Consider the following 19,492-nt stretch of genomic DNA (forward strand, 5'->3'; position numbering starts at 1 on the left):
CTCATACTAAAGTACTGCCCAATTCATCCAGTCCCAACTAATATCCATATCACCATAGCCCCATCGCCAATCCCAACCCATCACCATCACATCGCCATAACCACCATCACCACCCTTAAACACAACCAAGATACATATTACATATACAGCAAATTGTTCAGAAATCTACCTCCCCAAAAAAACATCCACAAACTCCAACTCCCTCCCCACCTCCCTCTCCCCCGCCAACAGCCTCGCCCTCATCTCCGCTCTCCGATCCTTCTCGCCCCAACTCTGACGTCTCCGAATCATCGGTTTCGGTGGGCTCCCGCGCTCGCGCTCGCGCTGTCGCATACTATCCGGTGATGTAGAAGGTGGCTGGGCTGGTGTGGGTGTAGAGGATGGGTTTGCGGGGAGGAAGAGGATGTGTTCGTCCGGGGTGGGTTCGGAGAAGGGGTTTTTGTGGCCGGTTGGGATTGTTCTTGGTATTTTTGGTTTGGGCATGGGCATAGTGGGTTCTGTCTATCTGTAAGATGAGGTGAGTGGAGGGTGGGTTAGTTAGTTGGATGGGATGGAGTGATGGTTTTGTCCATGTGGCGATGGAAGGATGAGCGTGGTTGACGTCTTGATCCGGTCATGAGGCCATTTCTTCTGGAGGCAAATACTATGTAACAGGCAGTAGTATCAGCTATTAGACTAGTCAGGTCATCAAGTTCAGTTGGTGGATAGCTTGGTCAGTTAGTGATGGTTGTTCTAGTGAAGTCGAATTTATCCTTCAATCATCCATCATGACGTGGTACCACGTGATTTTTAAATAGAAGTATACAACCTAGTCAATGCGCATGCACGGACTTGAAGATATTCGAACATAAGTAAATTTTATTCTGCCAGAAACAGATAGCATACAATCATAATGGTGTCCAAAGTTGACAACAAACAACACAAACACCAGCAGCAGACAAGCTGGTGACAGGTCGAAGATATAAAGGATAAATCATATGAAGTCCAGGGGAAATTGATCTTTTGAAGGGTACCAAGGCCGCCGTCAGACAAAAGAGAAGTGTAAAACATTGCACGTGGACAAGGGAAAAGGAGTACTTCGAACTCGAGGGAGAACAAAAACTGGAAAGGAGGAAAGGGAGTCGGAAAGGGAGAAAGGAAGAAAGGGTAAAAAATAACATCATACACCTTCATTCAACAACATAAAAATCAAGACAGGGTATGTCCCACGCCACGCTATGCGAGTACTTGAACGTAAAGGGAAAAATCGAGCATTGCAACTATGTACTAAGAACGAGAATCATCCGGGCGATCAGAAGGCATCGGAAGAATCGAACAAAGGAAATTTTATTTATCGACCGGGTGGCAGCTTATTTCGGCTTCCGCCAGAAATATTGCTAGGAAGATATTAGTATAGATCAATAGGAAATGGATTGAGGGGTCGAACCTTGTGTTGTTTCCGGCAGTTTCGGAGACCTGGTTTCCGGAGATCATGGACAACGGCTTCTCGTCTCATGTCGTCATCATCAAAGTCAGGAATGTAATAGTATTCACTTTCGAGTGGCTTGCCAGCAGCATCCTTGCCTTCACGGGCGACCTTGCCAATGCACTTGGTAGCATCGATGATGGCTCGGATGTCAGTCTTGGACGGTCCAGACTTGGAGCGGTCCTCACGCTTCCACATGGTAGGGGGAAGGTTGTTCAAGATAGTCGAGAAAGGAGTCGAGGACAGCCGGGAAAAGGCAAGTTGGTTGACGGCATGGTTCTGGATCCGCTCAATGGCTTCCTCAAACTCCTTGGTTCGGACGACGGGTTCGACTCTCTGCTCAGCAGTATTGGATCGCTGTCTTGGGGAGTAACTCGGCTGAAGAGGTTGAGCTGCAGGCTGGGACCGCGAAGCGAAAGAAGACCGAATTGGCGAATCGGCAGCGGAAAACGAGGCCATTCTCGGGAGGATATTCTCACCGAACGGTCCAAAGGAGTGCACGATGGGATCATTCTCCTCGTCGTGATCAGACAAGTCATCAGGCTTACTCAGATCACTGATATCACTTGACTGCGAGCTCGACAGAATGTCCTCTACACGTTGGGAAGCGCTCTTAGCACCCTCAGACACGGCGAGATCTGAAGCGTTATTCCGGCGAACAGGAGACGCCTCATCTTCAAACACAACGACCGCGTTACGCGAACGAGTAGGCGTAGACAGAGGCGAGGATGGGGGTATCAGGGCGGCCTGAACGGCAGCAGGGGAAGGAGAGACAGGAGAAGCCAGACGCTGATGTTCGACAAGCGGACTGTCCTGCAGACTCCGACGTGACTTTGCCTTTCGTCTTGGGGTGGTCTCCTCCCATGTTTGCTCTGAATCGGTCGATGCATAATCCTTCTTCTCAGCCCGGGGCCACTGAATCAAGACGCGTGCGTCGTGAACATCAATCATAATATCGGCATCCTTGATATCGGACGTAAAAGTCTTTCCCTTGGCCAAGTCGTATGTCTTCCCCTGGCAGTGGAGCTTGATCCCATTCCATCCCATACACATAATCTCAACCCGGTCACGGTCGAAGGGGTTGGGGGCGGGCTTGTACGTGGCCTGGACGTGGACTCTAGAAATCATACGGTTGGCAGCAAGCTGGTGCTGGCAGGAGGCACTGGATCTGCCCATGCGAAGCGGTTCGCCATTCTCGGAGAGCATCAGGGTCGGGACGGCGGACAGGGGCGTTCGTTCGGAGCTGCTAGAGCAAAAGGTACGGGAGCGTGACAGGGCCATTCTCGGGGGCGACGAGGACATGATATGCGTCGACGATGTCGGGACCGGAGTCGGGTACATGGATACGATGCCATGGTTTTCGCGTGCTACACGCTTCTGAGGTCTGGGAAGAGAAGGGGAGGAACTCAATGGCTCAAAAGCCGGCAACAAGGTTGCTGGACGCTTCACGCCTGCCACAGGAGCAACAGAATTGCTCCTTGGAGGAGAAGACTCCATGATGGATATGGAATAGCTTAAGCAGAGGCAAGCTACTATAGGATGGTCACAACTAGAGAGAGAGAAGAAGAAGGTAAAGAAAGTAGAAGACCAATTGACTCGCGTCGAAGACGTGTTCTATGCCTAAAAAAATCACCAGTCAAGGGCAGTGATAGAAGGATGGTAAGAAAAAAGACGTGTGAAAGTCAAGGGAAAGAAAAGATCAAAAGCCGCTCTCCCTCAACGAGATTCAGGAGGTTGGGAGACCAGGGAATTTGACTGTAAGAAGGAACGAGAAAAGGCCTTGGTCAGAAAAGGGTGAAGGAGTGGTGTGTGGTGGAGGAATGCCTACCGGAACGGAGAGTCCAGCGCGGAAATGCACGCTTACACCCCGAGACGCGTTCGATAGGCGCCGACGAGGTCGCAGGGGAAAAAAAAGAGCTCCACCACGCACTTCGCGCAGCTTTCACAGCCTGGCCGTCCAGAAATATGCGTTGCACCGCATCGTCTGTGACAGAGTCTGCGCGCAAATTAATGAAAATATAGTGTGCTCCTTCCAACCAATTTTTTCTTGTATCCCCTTGTCTCTTGCGGCTTCTATATCCCAGCAGTACAAGTCGCGTCCCCCCGCGTCTAGAATCACGTGCCTCGCGTTCTTTGGTTCGAGTCACGGGTATCCGTTGCATCACGTGACGCTGCATCAGTTCGCCTCGGCGAAAGAGTGCATGACGCTATACCGGAAAAGGCATCACCATGTGGTGACTGCAGAGTTTTCTGGCATCTGATTGGCGGATGGCAGAGCAGACTGCATGGTAAAATCAGTGACAGAAAAGGTATTCGAAACGTCAAAAAATGTGTTTTGAGAAAATTGAGCTTCTAAAGAGCACAGAATCATAGCATCTATCTCAAAAACCAACAAAATATGGCCTAATAGTAGCGTTGCCCACTATCAATCAAATCAAACTCGCCCCTCCAGACCCAGCACCGCTGATAATCAGCTGCAGCATTCATACTGACATCACCACCCCAATACATGCGAGTCATCGAAACCCTGAAAACACACACAGAGATGGATACCCCTGTCCATACTGTATGTTACCCAACCGCCAGCCATTTCTGTTCTGGCCACACTTTCCATCCATACTCACCGACCGCCCACACACCCCCACCTGATGGCTGTTGGGTGACATTCTTGGATATGCACAGAAACACCTTACCGGGTACGCCGTACTATCCAGTCATTGAATAAATTATTTGCACTAGGGGCCGCGTTCATCCAGGCGATCTATTTCGAAGACGAAAACTAGACGGGTGAGGACGAAGGGGTCACCGACAATAATGAGGCATACGACGTCGTGGCAGGCTATATACAGACCATCGTTACACCAAGTACCAACTGTCAATCTGTCAATTGACATCATATACTACTAGATAGCATCCCTAGCTTTGATAAATATGGTGAACCTCTGGCGGTCTACTCTGGTACATCACTATTCATATCACGGATAGCCTTGCCAATAGTCATGATGACCCTGTCTACGTGCATAAGTTTAGCCCTCTGGTATAAACTACCAACGATAGATTTACATTATTTATATATACCAACAAAAATAGAAACATTAAGACTAATGAAATACTCTTATACAAAAGAAAAACAAATGTACAAAATCCCACGCGATATCGATCAGCATTCAGCAATCAACATACAAGACCACCAACCTCCCAGCCTCCTCCAGATATCCAGTGGGTATATATACTGCGAAATTGACTTGGGCAGCTCAGTCTAAGACCATTATTTTCGGATATGCAATCTTCAGTCCACTGCACAGAGAATAGAAAAAAAGGAATATAGAAAAGATAACCAGAAGATAAAAAGAAAAAAAAAAATTTGAAATCAAAGTTATTTGACCCCGAGAAGTGAAATCTAACCACAATTGTCCCCAAAAATAAACAAGAGACGCAAAAGACAACCAGGATGGGGATCCAGGTTCCAAAAACAATATGTTAAGATACACAGAAGAAAGCAAGCGCACTGGGCTACATATCATAATATAGGCGGGCAGAGTCGTGAATGGCCTCCCATTTGAATTGTTTTGGCCGGATGAAGCGGTTGGTGGCAGCCGATGTTCACATCGCTCATGTGTCAGATGCTGGAGGCCGGCTCGATGCCACTTACGAAGAGAGTACGAAGGTGGCATCACCGGACAGAACCTCAACGGTACATCCAGATTCGTTGGAGCCAGTCTCGGAGGTGAATTTACCGGTGTTGTGGTCGTACTTGCAGCTTCCGCTCAGGTTATCACCCTTGATCTCAATGCTGAAGTCGAGCTTGGCGGTGGTGGTAGGGCTGTTCTGGAAGATGGAGAGCCACTTGCCGTTGTTCTGGCCGACACCAAGGTTGATAGGGGCAAAGTTACCAATAGGCTTGCTGCCGTCACCCCACTGGCAACCCTCCTCGGTGGAGACACCCTTGTTGTTGACGTAGTACTGGGCCGAGGTGGTCTTGCCCTGCCACTTGAAGTACTTCTCACCATCGGGGCAGGTCAAAGGCTGGAGCTCGGTGTCACCGAGGCCAAGGGGAATGGTCTCAGACTCGGTACCAGGGTAGTCAGTACGGCAAACAGCAACCTGCTGACCGACATTGTTCTGGACGTGGACACCGCCAACACCCTCAGTGCAAAGCTTGGAGGAAAGGTCCTTGTTGGTGAGGTAGAGCTTTCCGTTCTTGCACTCAAGACCACCGATGGACTGGCCAGTAGAGCCCTGGGACTTGGGCCACTGGGACTTCTGGTAGCCGGGGGGACAGGCGTAAGAGCACATGGCGCCCGAGCTGCAGCTGTCACCGGTGACGGCGGTAACGATCGAGGTGATGAGGCCGTTCAGGAGGTCACCCTTGACGTACTGGATACCGGAGTAACCGCCGAGGCCGAGGTAGTCGAGGGAAACGGCACCGTACTCGGAGGGGAAGGTGTCGCAGTCAAGCTCACCATCGGGGAAGTCAGTGTCGATACCGGAAGCGGACGAGCTGGAGGAGCTGGAGGAGCTGCTGCTGCTGGCAGCGGGGGCAGCGGAGGAGACCGAGCTAGGCGAAGGGGTGGCCGAGCTGGTGGGCTCAGGAGTGGGGGTAGCCGAGGAGCTAGGGGTCTCGAAGAACTCAGCGGGAGCAGCTGGGACAGTCGGGGTGGTGGTAGGAGTGGGAGTCGAAGTGGGGGTAGGGGTCGAGGTGGGAGTAGCGGAGGAGCTCGACGGGCAAGCATCGGCACCATCGACACCAGCAGCCCAGTTGTAAAGGCCACTCTCGATACCATCGCAGGCCTGGGTGGAGGAAATGACTTCGTCGCCGAGCTTGAATTCGTAGACCGTGGTACCGGCAACCTCGACCTCACGCTTCTCGACGACCCCACGCTTGTGGTGGTGACGGTGGGCGTGGTGGTGAGGCTGGGCAACGGCGATGCCTGCTGTCGCCAAAAGGGCAATGTTGTTGAACTTCATCTTGATGTTTCTGTCGACTGTTTATCTGTAGAGGGATGAGTTAGTCATGGTCATAACAATATCTGATAGTAGTCCAATGGCAGTCTAGGCCTGGTACACAAGCACCATGCGTGCATCTCGTAACAGTCACGATCCCGATGAGCGAACAAGGTTGATCTGCTGCGACATGATGCCATGCAGCCCTTGTGTGACCGTCGCTAGCAGGTCCAGAACCTCGGAGTATAGACCAGACCAAGCAATTCGAACAACCAATCGCAAAAGATGACAATTCGGGGAGGCCAAAGACGTGTTGTGTACATACATGAACGGCAAACCAGTCGCGCGCTTGGGAAATACTTCTGTACAGGAATGGGAGAGTCGCGGGGACGGTGTATCAAAGGCGGATCGCCGAGAATGGAGTCGAGAGAGCGTAAAGGTTTCCAAAAGAGTGTGCGAGAGAGACACGAAAGTTCCCTCAGGTCGGATAGGAAATCTCAACAAAAAAGACAGTAGAGACGAAACGCTGGGGAGAGAGAAGAAGCGGAGAGAAAGAGAGAGAGGAAGAGATCGCGACAGAAGAGGGCGGTTCAAGGGAGATGAAAAGGAATTGGAGATTTAGACTCTGGCGCGGCCCAGGGGCAGGGAGGGCCAGGGGGGTCTAGTTGAGTGGGAAAGCGAGTCCGCACAGTGTTTGGCACGGTTGAAGAGGCAATACACAGTGTAATAATAATAGGGGGCCCCACCGGCTGAAGGTAATCATCACAGCCAGTGTTTTGCTGGCGGTTGTCGGTGGAAACAAGGCCAAGCAGGAACAGCCCAATCACAGGGGTCCGGGCATCAGAGGCAGCAAGCCACAGTGGGGTCTAGTGTGGCCCAAAGCCAGCCAGAGTGCGTGTTCCTTTTTATTTTTATTTTCTATTTTCCCATGCACAGTCTGGACTCTCTGGACTTACAATACAGTACTATACAGTCTGTAATCAATGGTGGAAGAATCAAGAACACCCCTAATAATAACGATATGGATTTACACTTCCAAGGTTTACTCGGCTGTTTAATGTTTTCCTGTTCCTGAATATGACCCAGACTTGGCGGTTACCGAAATTACCACCCAGGGGGTCTGGCCAATGGGCATTGACAGACTTGGCAACCAGCCCTGGAAACTCCATGGAAGTGATTCCCCCCTCCGAATCAGGAACGCCAATCAGCATCCATCGTGCCGCAGGTACTTCCACGGCTGGCCGCTCCAGGGTGTGTCTCATGTACGATCCTCTTCCTTCTTGCATGGATTAATTATTCTCAACTGGCGGTAAGGCTATGGATTCTTGTTATGCATGCTGCAATTTACTTGTCAACGGTCAGTCTGTGCCTGGTACCGAAGTTACCGTACATAACCCGTCCAGACAGCCAAAAAGGACGACAGCAAGTCTGTCCGAGCGTATTAGCAGTACGTAAAATACCGCCATCCTCCACGGAACAGAGCCCACTTTTGGATCTGCATCGAATCCAATCATCCAGCGACTTGTTCCTAAAAAAGGGGGACGATTGACACTCATCCCAATGCTAGGAGGCCGTTGCGGAGTGTTGTGGTGCAGTAGAGCCCGTTGGTCCTGAACATCACAACTTAAGATGTTGCCAGGACCGACAACAAACACTGAACACTCTGGTTGACTGTTGTTATTGTCGGACTCGGTTGGAGAACTCGTGGCTGTGTATCATTTGATGGAGTAATGGTCTTCCACGGTTAGGCATCATCATTTCCCCTCCTATATTGCCTCTGTGCATATATTGCGCGGTGGCACCAGCAAGATACACTTCCACTCATCTGCTCTAACCTGTCCTCGCTAGATCCATCTTGTCTTTGCTTTTTATCCTTCAGTCGGTCCAGAGTCTCCATATTTAATTAGGAGTAATTAGCGATGAATCCATAATCTGACGGCTACTCCATCCCACCCAGTGGTTCGTGCTCTGCGTAGGGCCTATCCCTATCCACTTTAATAGTCTTTCCATCCTCATGCTGTTCTCTGGATTTTCCGGTTCAAGAGTGTTCTGAAACCTGTCAGAAGAACCCAACACCAACAGACTTCCAATATTTAATCAATAATTGTGCCCGACGAACTCCCACGAACTGCAGATAACATGCCAATATATCTTCCCGATAACCGATCGAGCCATCAAGGTGCTGTCGTCAGCATCAGCCTAGCTCTAAAACCATTTCCACTCTACTACTGCAGTATGATTCACATGTCATTCGCTTGAAAGCTTAATACCTCACCATCGCAAAGATGCGCTCTCGGATATCGCGGAGCGATTTAGCCTAGCAGCATAATATCACTAGCTGGTGCTTGCGTGGCTTCACTTTTCCGGGTATATGCCCCGTACAAAATACGCGATGCTTATTCGTCCATCCTATTGCAGGCGATGGAAGCTTTTTGATTTCTTCTGTCGACTTTTTAGGTGTTGATCCAGCAAAGTAGTACAAACTATCTACTTTCTGTCTCGGATCCGACTGGGACGTGTTTCATACTCGGCTATCCAACTAGGCTGTAGTTTTCCATGGAGTTGCGAGAACCACTCTTTGCCAACATGCATACATAGTACAGAAGGAATACTAATTTCTTATGCACTTGATGTCACAGTCAATACATAAAGTCACTCTTGCCTGTGACATCATATCTATTTCACACGAACAGGGTTTCTACTCCAGATCCTGTTCGATATACACGTTCGAAAATGCTGACTCTGGGTATTACATAGCAGATTAGATCAATTGGATGGTGGGATTGTGGAGAAGAGGGGTAATACACATGTCGAATAGCTTCGAGAACCATCCATTGATGGAAATGATGTATAAGAGGATTTATTCGATGGACTTGGCCAGTCAGATTGATTTGATTTTATTTAGTTTGGTTTGGAAAAAAGTGAGTTCGCATAGATCAGCTTAAGGACTCTATTATGTTACATCTATCGATCTCTGCAATCTAAGCAGTATTTCTGCTAGGCTTGTCATATCCCATTTTCCTCATACCAGGAAGTTGATATATTGACGGATCCGCGAAATTGAGGGGCAATCCATACGAGATATTATGATGCATAGAACTCCTGATGTTTAGTCTACATATTATACGTTTGAGCATATTCCCATCTATTATCCTACCCATGACTCAGTATGCACCGCAGATAAGTATCTAGCCTTGCTATCTTCAGCATCATAACTCCACGGCTGTTTCAGACCTCCAACCATCTGACATGCCCAATAAATATATTCAGAATCAAATTGATCATGCTTTACCTGATAACAACCTAATACATAGTTTTCACATGGATACCGTCGATTTTTCCATGGGGCTCGGACCTACATTCTCGCCACCTGAAAGAGTATATATGCTTACTTGATTGAATGTTAGATTCTATATTTAGCTGGATGGAAGACCCAAGAAGACATGTATCCTTGGTTAGTAAAAGGTTTGACGGTTGATCGTGATATCAGGGTCATCATTCTATGGTACTTGGTGGCACTGTTCAACTACCTTGGAATACCCCGCTTTCTTGTCGCTACGAGTATTGTTTCCAGTCAACAAAATTGTCAAATATATACTCATTTCAATTTCAATTTGGTGTTGACTTTAGATTTGGACTTGTCAAGCATATGTTTATATTGTTGGGTTGGCGGGGAATGCGGAAGATGTAGAATCCATACCTAAGGAATGAGATATTTTAATCCGAGTTCGCATAGAGTACCCCGCAATCTACTATCCCTCTATATGCATCTTATATCGTTAACTGAGTGTTTATCTTGTTTAACTGGCATTCTTCAAATGAAAATGTCGTATGATTTGTGATGCTTAATATCGGAAATGCTATCCCACATCTTGGAGACAACCGGATATGCTCTCCGTACGGCGTACTGTCTACTAACCCAACTTGAATATTGGCAACAATCGCTTTAATGATACAATATAACAGAAATCACCAATGCATTAACTGTGAATATTCATGAAAAATACTCTGTATAAACATGTCTGATGTAGAAAAAGATGACTAAGCATCCCGCGCCAAGACCGGACAAAAGCCCACCGCCTTCCGCGAATTTTTTTGAATTTCATTATCGCAGAAATTGAGACGATCGAGCAGTCGAATTTCAGCAGTTGCAAAATCAGCCAAAATGCCGTCTTCAACTGCCCTCACAACAAAGCTGACCTCGGGTTCGCCCTACCAGCTCGACAACAGCCAGGTATGTCCTAATTGTGCGGTCTTAAAACTTCAATGCAAATGCTAATGGCATCTAGGTCGCTAAAGCTTCGTCTGCACTTTTGCGCCACATTAAATCGAAACAGCTGGAGAAGGAAGAGTCTGCGACCAAGAAGACTTTGATCGGAGACAACGACGAGTCGGACGCAGAAGATGGTCCCCTCAACAACGAGGCCGTCTGGTTGGTGCTCACCACCAAGAAGCACGTTGTGGACAAGAACCGCCTCAAGCCCGGCAAGATTAGCATCCCACACTCGCTCAACGCCTCGCCATCGCTAAGCGTCTGTCTCATCACCGCGGACCCCCAGCGCGCGGTCAAGAACATCGTGACTGATCCTTCCTTCCCTCAATCTCTCTCCTCCCGCATCGACAAGGTCATTGGTTTTTCGAAATTGAAGGCTAGATACCAGAGCTTCGAGAGCCGGCGGCAGCTGCTCGCCGAGCACGATGTGTTTTTGGCTGATGACCGGATCATCATGCGCTTGGTGAACACGCTCGGAAAGATTTTCTACAAGTCCAGCAAGCGGCCTATTCCCGTTCGCATTGCCGAGATTGAAAAGGTGGATGGCAAGAAGGTGAAGAAGGATCCTAAGAAGAAGACCACAAAGGAGGAGGAGACCGTCAGCGCTTTCGCCTCCCCGTTGATCGTGGCCAAGGAGATTGAAAAGACCCTCAACTGCGCCGCTGTGCAGCTTGCACCGGCCACCACCGCCGCTATCCGCGTCGGTTCTTCCAAGTTCACCGCTGAGCAGCTGGCGGAGAACGTCGATGCCGTTGTCAAGGGTCTGACCGACAAGTTTGTTACAAAGGGCTGGAGGAATATCAAGGCTCTCCACATCAAGGGCGCCAACACCATGGCCATGCCGATCTGGCTGGCCAGCGAATTGTGGGTGGAGGACGCCGACGTGGTGGAGGATGCCGAGGAGACCAAGGCCATTGAAGGCGCCAACAAGAAGCGCAAGTCAACAGGCGACGGTGAGGAGAAGCTACTGGAAGGAAGCAAGAAGACCAAGAAGCCCAAGGCCGCTGTCGACGAAGAAGATGCCGCACGGAAAGAGAAGCTCCAGCAGCAAAAGGCCAAGGCCCTGGCGGACGGCGACACGGCCAAGAGCGCCACGGGGGCAGGAAAGAAGAAGAAGAAGACGACTGCATAATTTTAAAATATATCGCCAGGTGTTTGTTTCTTTTACGGATTGTATTTGTCGATTGCAGAGTACTATGGGATTACGGCGTATCCAATGTCACGTGTGTCAATTTTGTCATTTACTAGACACAGGGCGTGTTTTCAATACCCCTTAAGAATCAAAAGTCTTGCTGTGATTACCCAGTATTCCATTCTACATAATATGTAAACACATTATAGTAATTAAATCCCGTCGACCGACGAATAGGCTACTCTCACGAGGTCGTACGGTGAGTAACCGAGGACTCCGAGGATCGGCTCACTCTCTTGGCCGCCTCCGACGATAACCTCGTGCCGCCCGCAGCAAGAAGCATCGTCAGAATCTCCGCCGCTCTCTTCAGTGCACACTTCACACCTCAATCCTACTATACACACACACGATGATTCCACTCGCCAGACACTCGGTCCTGCGGGCTGCCCGCGCACAGTTCTACCCATCGCGGGTGTTCAACCAGCCCACGTCCTCGGCTCTTGCCCGCCTCCTCTCGACCCTGGCCGTGCTCGAACAGCGCGAAGGCAAGCTCCAGAACTCGTCGCTTTCGGCCGTCGCTGCCGCACAGAAACTCGGAGGCTCGATTACGGCGTTTGTGGCCGGTGCTGGGGTGAAGGGCAGCTCTGCTGCCGAGGCGGCTAAGATTAAGGGTTTGGAGAAGGTGGTGGCGGTGGATAATGAAGCTTATGAGAAGGTGGGATTTCTTATTCTATGGGGTGGTATGGGATTGGGACATGGCTGATTAAAATAGGGTCTGCCTGAGAACTTTGCACCTCTTCTTGTGGAGAACATTAAGAAGGGCGAATACACCCATATTGTTGCTGGTCACACTGCCTTTGGAAAGAGTCTTTTGCCCCGTGTGGCTGCCTTGTTGGACGTGCAGCAGATCTCGGACATTACAGGAATTGAGAGCGAAGACAGTACGTACCGACTGGATAGACAGGGGAATATGTTGAATTAACGATCGCAGCTTTCGTCCGCCCCATCTACGCCGGAAACGCCATCCTCACCGTCCAGTCGACCGACTCCATCAAGGTGATCACCGTCCGAGGAACCGCATTCCAGGGCACCGAGACCGAGGGCGGATCCGCCGAGATCGTCGAAGGAGCAGACCCCAAGGCTCCCTCGCAAACCGAGTGGGTGTCCGAGGAGCTGGCCAAGTCGGAGCGTCCCGACCTGGCCACCGCGCAGCGCGTCGTCTCCGGTGGTCGTGGACTCAAGTCCAAGGAGGAATTCGACCGAGTCATCATGCCCCTGGCCGACTCCCTGGGCGCGGCCATCGGTGCCTCCCGTGCCGCCGTTGACAGCGGCTTTGCCGACAACAGCTTGCAGGTTGGCCAAACCGGCAAGAACGTTGCTCCCCAGCTGTACCTGTGCGCGGGTATCTCCGGTGCCATCCAACATTTGGCTGGTATGAAGGACAGCAAGGTCATTGCTGCTATTAACAAGGATGCGGATGCTCCTATCTTCCAGGTTGCTGATGTTGGACTTGTGGGTGACTTGTTTGAAAAGGTGCCCGAGTTGACTGAGAAGCTCAAGCAGTAAATGATTGTTAGATTATAAGTATACCATATAAGTGAATTGACTTATTAATGAGCGTGCCATATTATTAAACAGATTGTCATTCCAGTACTGCCGTAGTGAATCAACCCATCCGTAGAAACAGAAGGAATATATGGCACATTTTGCCCATCTCACTCCACCAGGCAATGAAACCTCAGGACAACAGCTGATGAGATGATTATACTGTCTTATATTAAATCATTTAACCGAATTATATCTACTAGTAATCAAAAGACCGAACATAGAAATCATTCTGCCTTGGTTTTCACATATCAACCGTTGATAATGCAAAGCCCATGCTTAAAGAGAAAAAGAAGAAGGAATGCATGGCACAATTTTTCCACAAGTCCAACTGCTCTTCCACATAGTAACCATTTGATAAAAGACATAGATTGTCGACTACAGTAAGCTGATAGCAAGCACCCGTCACCAACAATCAATCAGTCTCAAGTCCAATAACTACCATTCTCAAGAGGTCCGATATCATCAATCACAGCGTCGGCGCCAACAACGCCGCCGCACAAGCAGCCTGACACGTCCCATAAGCCGAATTACATGCGAGGATGCTAGCAGGCGCAGATGCCCCGGCAGTCGCACCCCAGGTGAAGCCAGCAGCCGAGTAACAGGCCATCACGACTGCTGAGCATCCGGCCTGACAGACGCCGTAAGCTGCTGGGCCGGCGGAGGCCGTGGAAGCTACGAGGAGGAGGGGGAGGAGGGATGGTTTCATTATTTCTGTTTGTATATAGGGTATGTTATAGTTGATGTTGATTTTGATATTATGGATGAAGTATGGAGGTATGGAGGTATACTGATGTGTGCTGAGCATAGTTAAGAAGGTCAAAGTAGCCTTTTTGGCCTATGGTTATTTAAAGAATGTGTGTTATGCAAGTATGACCACACGACCACACAGTATCAGATGGCGATCTTGCCACAGATTAGTATCTAGATCTAGATCTAAAAGTATAGATCTGTAATTGCATGTTTATTATGATATACTAGAAAATATAACATGATACAATAATAATAGAATCGGCAGAGCATCACGCCATTGGCTATTCTTTTAGAGGCGGGCCCTTCACTCATGTATTTTTTTTCTTGACATGTATGAAACTCTTTACAGAAAGAGCTGACTGTTCTAGTGTTGCCAATCTCCCTTGTGATCTTAGAGCCCACTTGTCCAGTCTCCCCTTTGTTGCGGGAATTGACGATTTTGAGTAAGGCTGGGTGGATTAATTCAAAAGATTTCTAGTTGGTTATATCAGTATTCATCATCGAAATTACAAGACGTAAAGAACATCATGATAACTGCCTACATTTATACTCTACCTGAGTCATGAATTCCATCTCCCCAGAACATCTACATTATCCCAAAACCAACCACTTTACATACATCTATATACATACCATTTATACAAAATGTCACTAGGAAACTTCTCCCCCCTCCCCCCTGAAATCCGCGAGCAAATCTGGCTACACTTCGTCCCAACAGGCCAAGATACCTATCTCGTTCGCTGTCGAAAGTCAGACCTCAGCATTCTCCGTACCAGCAGAGCCCTCTACACCGAAATCTCAAGTACAATATACCAGCACTCGTCGATAGAATTCGACATCTTCCCTCTCTATAACTACAATGAGAAATGGTCTACCGCTTACTTTAACCATCGACACTATGTACAGAATGAAGACGATGACCCCGATGACCACAGAGCAAGGTGGTATCTGCCTAGCGTTGAGAATGCCACATTGAGAGGGTTTGGGTGTCTGCCGCTGCACAAGATGGAAGAGGTGGTTGTGAATCTGATGGCGCCTGTTCCTGGGGATATGGGGAGATTATATTGTCTGAGGGAGAGGGTTATTGAACATATCAGGTTGGTTGAGGGGGCATCTAGGATTAGAAAATTGGTTATTCGGTTTCAGAAGCGAGATGGGATTGATTGGGTTGATATGGATAAGATGGAGACAGAGACAGAGACACAGCTATATAGCCATGATGTCGTGTTCATGTTGTTTTGCAGTCTACGGAATTTGGAAAGTATCTCTGTTGAGGCGCATTCCAAGAAACTCAAAGATAGGATGGAATGGGCCGTTATCAACTGGGGCATCAAGGCCGTTGAAGAGAAAAGGCTTGATAAGATCAACCATAAGATTGCAGAGCACTACTTTCGCCTTCATCAAGAAATCTGGGAAAATGGCCCCCTGAGAGGAGTGACACAAAACATCCGCCGCGACTTTATCCAACACTGGTTCGAAGAAGGCATCAGTGGGCATTCCGGATTCGAAGATAAGATGATGCATATTGCAACGGAATATCCAGAAATATTCCACAAGTATGATCCAGAATTGACATTGCTGAAGAACATGCACATTGCCCTGGTCTGTCTCTATCACCATGCTCGAGTAACGTTTCACCGGAAGAGTATCGGGGAGATAGAGCGCTGGGATAGTGAAAAAATTCGTTGGACTTTCTTTTCGGGCCTTCCGGCATCAAAATCGGCACTTTATGGTCGTGATATACAACCGCTGTTGGACATGAATGTGTACACTGAGTATATCAAGAAGGGAGGGATCTTTTGCACCATGCACCGGTTTCTGACTGATTGGGAGGCTGGTGTCAAACGGCCGTTGACTTCGACCAACGACGAGTCTACAGTCGATTCCTCCTACACCGATGACACGCCTGAACCCCACATTGCTGACACCGGAAAATATACGCTGGCAATCGATGATGACACTCTTCGCACGCCTGAGGCCCACCAATAGACGTCCACGACTGGTGATTGCATGTGTGATTCTGTCTCAGATGGCGAGTTGCTACTTCCAGCTGTACCGCGCGAGGTTGGCGATTGTCTGCATCGCGTCTGTCGACGATCTGGTTGGCGCGAGCAAGAAGACGATGCTCATCCCATTGATCGCAGGAACAGGATTTCCATGTTTCGCCGCATCGATAGCAGAATTGGGCGCCGCAGCGGCAGCTGGATAGGTGGTTAGTGAATGATATAAGAGTATGGGAAGAGGGCGTACGTGATGTGGTGGCATCCCATGTTGAGTTCAACAATTCTGTGGCAGGAAAAACATCTCTGCCACTCGTTTGCCTTTGCTAGATGGAGGAGATCTTGCAGAGCAGTATCACTCGGACAGTCGCCAGGGTGAGATTCACACTTGCAGATGCTGCAAGTGACAGTCTTGCAGTTAGGACAGGTAGCTCGATCATCGACAATCAAGCCAGGAGGAATAAACAACGAACAAGTCGGCGAGCAACAGTACGTGCGATTCGACGTCTCCAATTCCTGTTTTCTCGCCACGAATCTCTTGGCCACGTCCGAGGTTAAGAAAGGCCGAACATGTTTCATGATAATCGACTGTCGACAGCATCGCGGTGGAAAGAGAGACTCATCAGTAATGGACATTTCGAACAGCTGCTGCAGACATCCCCGACAATACTCATGCCCACACGACAACCGCGTCACATCAAAGAAGAGTTTATCTTCATGACAGACTTCGCATCGAATACGCTGTGCTGAGCCTTTCTTCGCTTTCCCAACTCCCTCCGAGCTCCCCTCACCACCATCCTCATCCACCGGCGAAACATACAAATGCTGCATCTTAAGCAGCGTATCATCCGTCACCTCCTCCCCAGAGACAGGAACGCCCTCCGTAAACGCCTCCAACCCACCCATCTGTCTCGCCATCTCATGGTCCCTCGTCTCCCGCCGTTCCAGGGCATCACACTGCCCCAAAACACGCCCGTCGCTCACCACCGCCGCCGCCATGCTGCGGCACATTGCGCGGTCCGCCATGATCGTGTTGCATCGTTTCAGGTCCTCCATGTATAGCTGCAGGGCGATTTCCGAGTCTGTGGGCTCGTCAACGCGGGCCTTGCCTTTGCTGGTTGCGTGTAGATGTTCGAGCTCTTCCATTTGGATCTGCAGGATTACGGCGGTTGTGCTGGTGTCGAGGGTGGTGAGGTCGAGGTAGGCCATTTTGCTGATTTTCCTAGAAAGGGTGTTTTGGAGGAGGGTTTGTTGTGTGTTTGCCTGCCAGGGATGTGATGTGTAGGCTAGATGGTGCGTCACGTGTATGGTTAGATCCTACAAACGACCACGACATTTGATAGTGAGAGTTATATGGCTATATCAATAAGGAATTATTCAAGGTATCTGCCTAATTATTCCAAATGCAAATGAAAAACGGAGCTTCTATAAGTCAACAGTGTCCAGTTATGCCTATAGTCTATACTAAATTTTATCGTTTCTAGTCTAGAAAATATAGATGAGATAGAGACAGTAATCAGATATTCAACATTGCTATAGATCGAGAACAGAAAATGCATTGTCATTTGAACTCGGCTCTTATATACCCTCATTCCTAATACGAGTCATCAAACCCTACTAACAACCAACTGCCTATGACTTTTATCATTCGCCTTCTCAACAATATCCACCTTGCTGGTCCCAATCAAATTAACCGTCGCCTTCCACACCGCAGAAAACTGCTGTGCCGGTTTCATGACCAGCTGCTGCAAGAGACTTTCGTTCTTTTTCTTCGGTCCGCCAACCTGCAGATTGTACTGATAAGAGTTTTGAAGACTTCTGCAAAATCGTCACTCATTTTGATATCTGGTATTCCGGAAGTGAAACAGTGACGATGATCGAGAAGAGGGGATTGAGCTGGCTTTGTATCCTCTCTCTTGGACATAAAAGCAAACATGATATCATCAACGCTGAGTGACGATAGCCGATGCTCGTCCAGACCAGCATGTATAGAGAGGTAAGGTGGCACTGTGATACCCTCCAGATCAACCAGTCCTCTGTATGCATCACTGCCCTTGTATACTCGACTGCTACCCCAATATCCAAATCCGTTCATCATATCCAAGTATGTCTACACATGCACGTCACTTGGCCAATGAATGTATGTATACTAACAGGCATAGCTAAAGGATTCAGCCTCACTTTCTCGACTACAGTTCACTATCAGACTGAGCACAGGAACTTATCTTTAGGAATTGAAAAAGTCAATTACGTCGACCTGTCATCATGTAGACAGCAGTCATCTTATGTCTGACTGAAGCTTCACCGACAAAAGCACATAAGAGCAACAATACCATCTCATAAGCAATAGACAATGGCTAATATGAAAACAGTCAGAAAACTACAGGGCAGACCATCACCTCTCGATGTTCAAAACCTTCTTGCTGCAATCAACAAACTGGAACAAATCCACAGTCGACAGTTTCCAGTAGACGACCAGAATGAATGTATCCCTGCAAATTCACCCACTAGAGATTCCCTCCGACTGAAACGAGTCCCTGACGCCCTGGCTGGTTTCTGTGTCTCGAAGGTTGAAGATGAGATCATTGCACTGTCTGTGGAGTATGTGAAGATATCTAATAGGAAACGGAAGGTCGCCTTTTTTATTGCCAGCAACTCTGAAGTACCAGACACGACACAGCAGCATTTGAGAGAAATGTGACAGACTGCAGAATATGGCATCAATCTACCACAGTAAAAGACAGGATGAGAGGTTTGAATTACTTGACAGCTTTGCCCAGCTCTGTTTGAGTTTCTCTTTTGATAAATGGAAGAAGAGAATTAACTCGAGGATATCTCCTTTCTTTGATATTCCTATTGATGATTTACCAGAGAATCATCCATTTGTCACTGTTCGTCAATATATTCACGTCCTTACAAGTCTGTACACCCGCGCGAGCCCTATAATCGGAAAACCAGGCGAGGAAAGGATGAAATGGAGATAATATAGGATATATCTGGGAAAAACACGGGATTTCATTAAGAAATTCCTGTAGACAGACCTTTTCAATCAAGATGAGCGATAATCTATATTTCTATCAATGGAAAAGTATCTGGACAAGATTACAGCACCTCTTGACCAGCTGGATGTCTTGCAGGCAGCAACATGGTCTCCTCAGTGCAGGCATTTATTTATGCATGCGTTTGATACCAAAGCACTGCCTTCTATATCTACAACAACTGGAGTACTCGAGATCGAATGGAAAGGTATATCTATGGCAGTTTCCAGGCCACTTCTACCTTGAAGAGGCGGTGACACGGATGATTTATAAATCAGTTGC

General features: G+C 48.6%; 9 protein-coding genes across 9 annotated transcripts; 3 read left to right on the forward strand and 6 right to left on the reverse strand.

The window, feature by feature from the left end:
- Positions 1-29: 29 nt before the first annotated feature.
- On the reverse strand, positions 30-698 carry ASPWEDRAFT_35421 (uncharacterized protein). The gene has a single exon (XM_040834224.1). The coding sequence runs from the start codon at positions 487-489 to the stop codon at positions 166-168; it is 324 nt and encodes a 107-aa protein (XP_040695482.1). The 5' UTR covers positions 490-698; the 3' UTR covers positions 30-165.
- A 122-nt stretch (positions 699-820) lies between these two features.
- On the reverse strand, positions 821-1,280 carry ASPWEDRAFT_286859 (uncharacterized protein). Its single transcript, XM_040833172.1, has one exon. The coding sequence runs from the start codon at positions 1,171-1,173 to the stop codon at positions 859-861; it is 315 nt and encodes a 104-aa protein (XP_040695483.1). The 5' UTR covers positions 1,174-1,280; the 3' UTR covers positions 821-858.
- On the reverse strand, positions 1,262-3,076 carry fhdA (putative transcription factor Tos4). Its single transcript, XM_040833173.1, has 2 exons — positions 1,427-3,076; positions 1,262-1,376 (listed from the first exon to the last, which is right to left on the reverse strand). Exons 1-2 carry the CDS (start codon positions 2,960-2,962, stop codon positions 1,350-1,352), a joined length of 1,563 nt encoding a protein of 520 aa, XP_040695484.1. The 5' UTR covers positions 2,963-3,076; the 3' UTR covers positions 1,262-1,349.
- A 2,037-nt stretch (positions 3,077-5,113) lies between these two features.
- Positions 5,114-6,433, reverse strand: sun1 (SUN family protein UTH1; the record flags this gene model as incomplete). The annotated part of the gene is made up of 1 exon (XM_040827443.1): positions 5,114-6,433. The coding sequence occupies one exon, from the start codon at positions 6,431-6,433 to the stop codon at positions 5,114-5,116; it is 1,320 nt and encodes a 439-aa protein (XP_040695485.1).
- Positions 6,434-10,431: 3,998 nt separating this feature from the next.
- ASPWEDRAFT_147791 (uncharacterized protein) lies at positions 10,432-11,883 on the forward strand. The gene is made up of 2 exons (XM_040829534.1): positions 10,432-10,643; positions 10,699-11,883. Exons 1-2 carry the CDS (start codon positions 10,575-10,577, stop codon positions 11,812-11,814), a joined length of 1,185 nt encoding a protein of 394 aa, XP_040695486.1. The 5' UTR covers positions 10,432-10,574; the 3' UTR covers positions 11,815-11,883.
- A 187-nt stretch (positions 11,884-12,070) lies between these two features.
- ASPWEDRAFT_56819 (electron transfer flavoprotein subunit alpha/FixB family protein) lies at positions 12,071-13,438 on the forward strand. The gene is made up of 3 exons (XM_040838310.1): positions 12,071-12,529; positions 12,587-12,755; positions 12,806-13,438. The coding sequence occupies exons 1-3, from the start codon at positions 12,224-12,226 to the stop codon at positions 13,378-13,380; spliced, it is 1,050 nt and encodes a 349-aa protein (XP_040695487.1). The 5' UTR covers positions 12,071-12,223; the 3' UTR covers positions 13,381-13,438.
- A 193-nt stretch (positions 13,439-13,631) lies between these two features.
- Positions 13,632-14,200, reverse strand: ASPWEDRAFT_35427 (uncharacterized protein). The gene has a single exon (XM_040834225.1). The coding sequence runs from the start codon at positions 14,126-14,128 to the stop codon at positions 13,889-13,891; it is 240 nt and encodes a 79-aa protein (XP_040695488.1). The 5' UTR covers positions 14,129-14,200; the 3' UTR covers positions 13,632-13,888.
- Positions 14,201-16,045: 1,845 nt separating this feature from the next.
- Positions 16,046-17,385, reverse strand: ASPWEDRAFT_732885 (E3 ubiquitin-protein ligase; the record flags this gene model as incomplete). Its single annotated transcript, XM_040839302.1, has 2 exons — positions 16,423-17,385; positions 16,046-16,373 (listed from the first exon to the last, which is right to left on the reverse strand). Exons 1-2 carry the CDS (start codon positions 17,379-17,381, stop codon positions 16,046-16,048), a joined length of 1,287 nt encoding a protein of 428 aa, XP_040695489.1. The 5' UTR covers positions 17,382-17,385.
- Positions 17,386-18,278: 893 nt separating this feature from the next.
- On the forward strand, positions 18,279-18,873 carry ASPWEDRAFT_23872 (uncharacterized protein; the record flags this gene model as incomplete). The annotated part of the gene is made up of 2 exons (XM_040832538.1): positions 18,279-18,312; positions 18,545-18,873. 2 exons carry the CDS (start codon positions 18,279-18,281, stop codon positions 18,871-18,873), a joined length of 363 nt encoding a protein of 120 aa, XP_040695490.1.
- Between the last annotated feature and the right edge of the window lie 619 nt (positions 18,874-19,492).

The sequence above is a fragment of the Aspergillus wentii genome (assembly GCF_001890725.1).
Source record: "Aspergillus wentii DTO 134E9 unplaced genomic scaffold ASPWEscaffold_1, whole genome shotgun sequence".
NCBI lineage: Eukaryota > Fungi > Ascomycota > Eurotiomycetes > Eurotiales > Aspergillaceae > Aspergillus > Aspergillus wentii.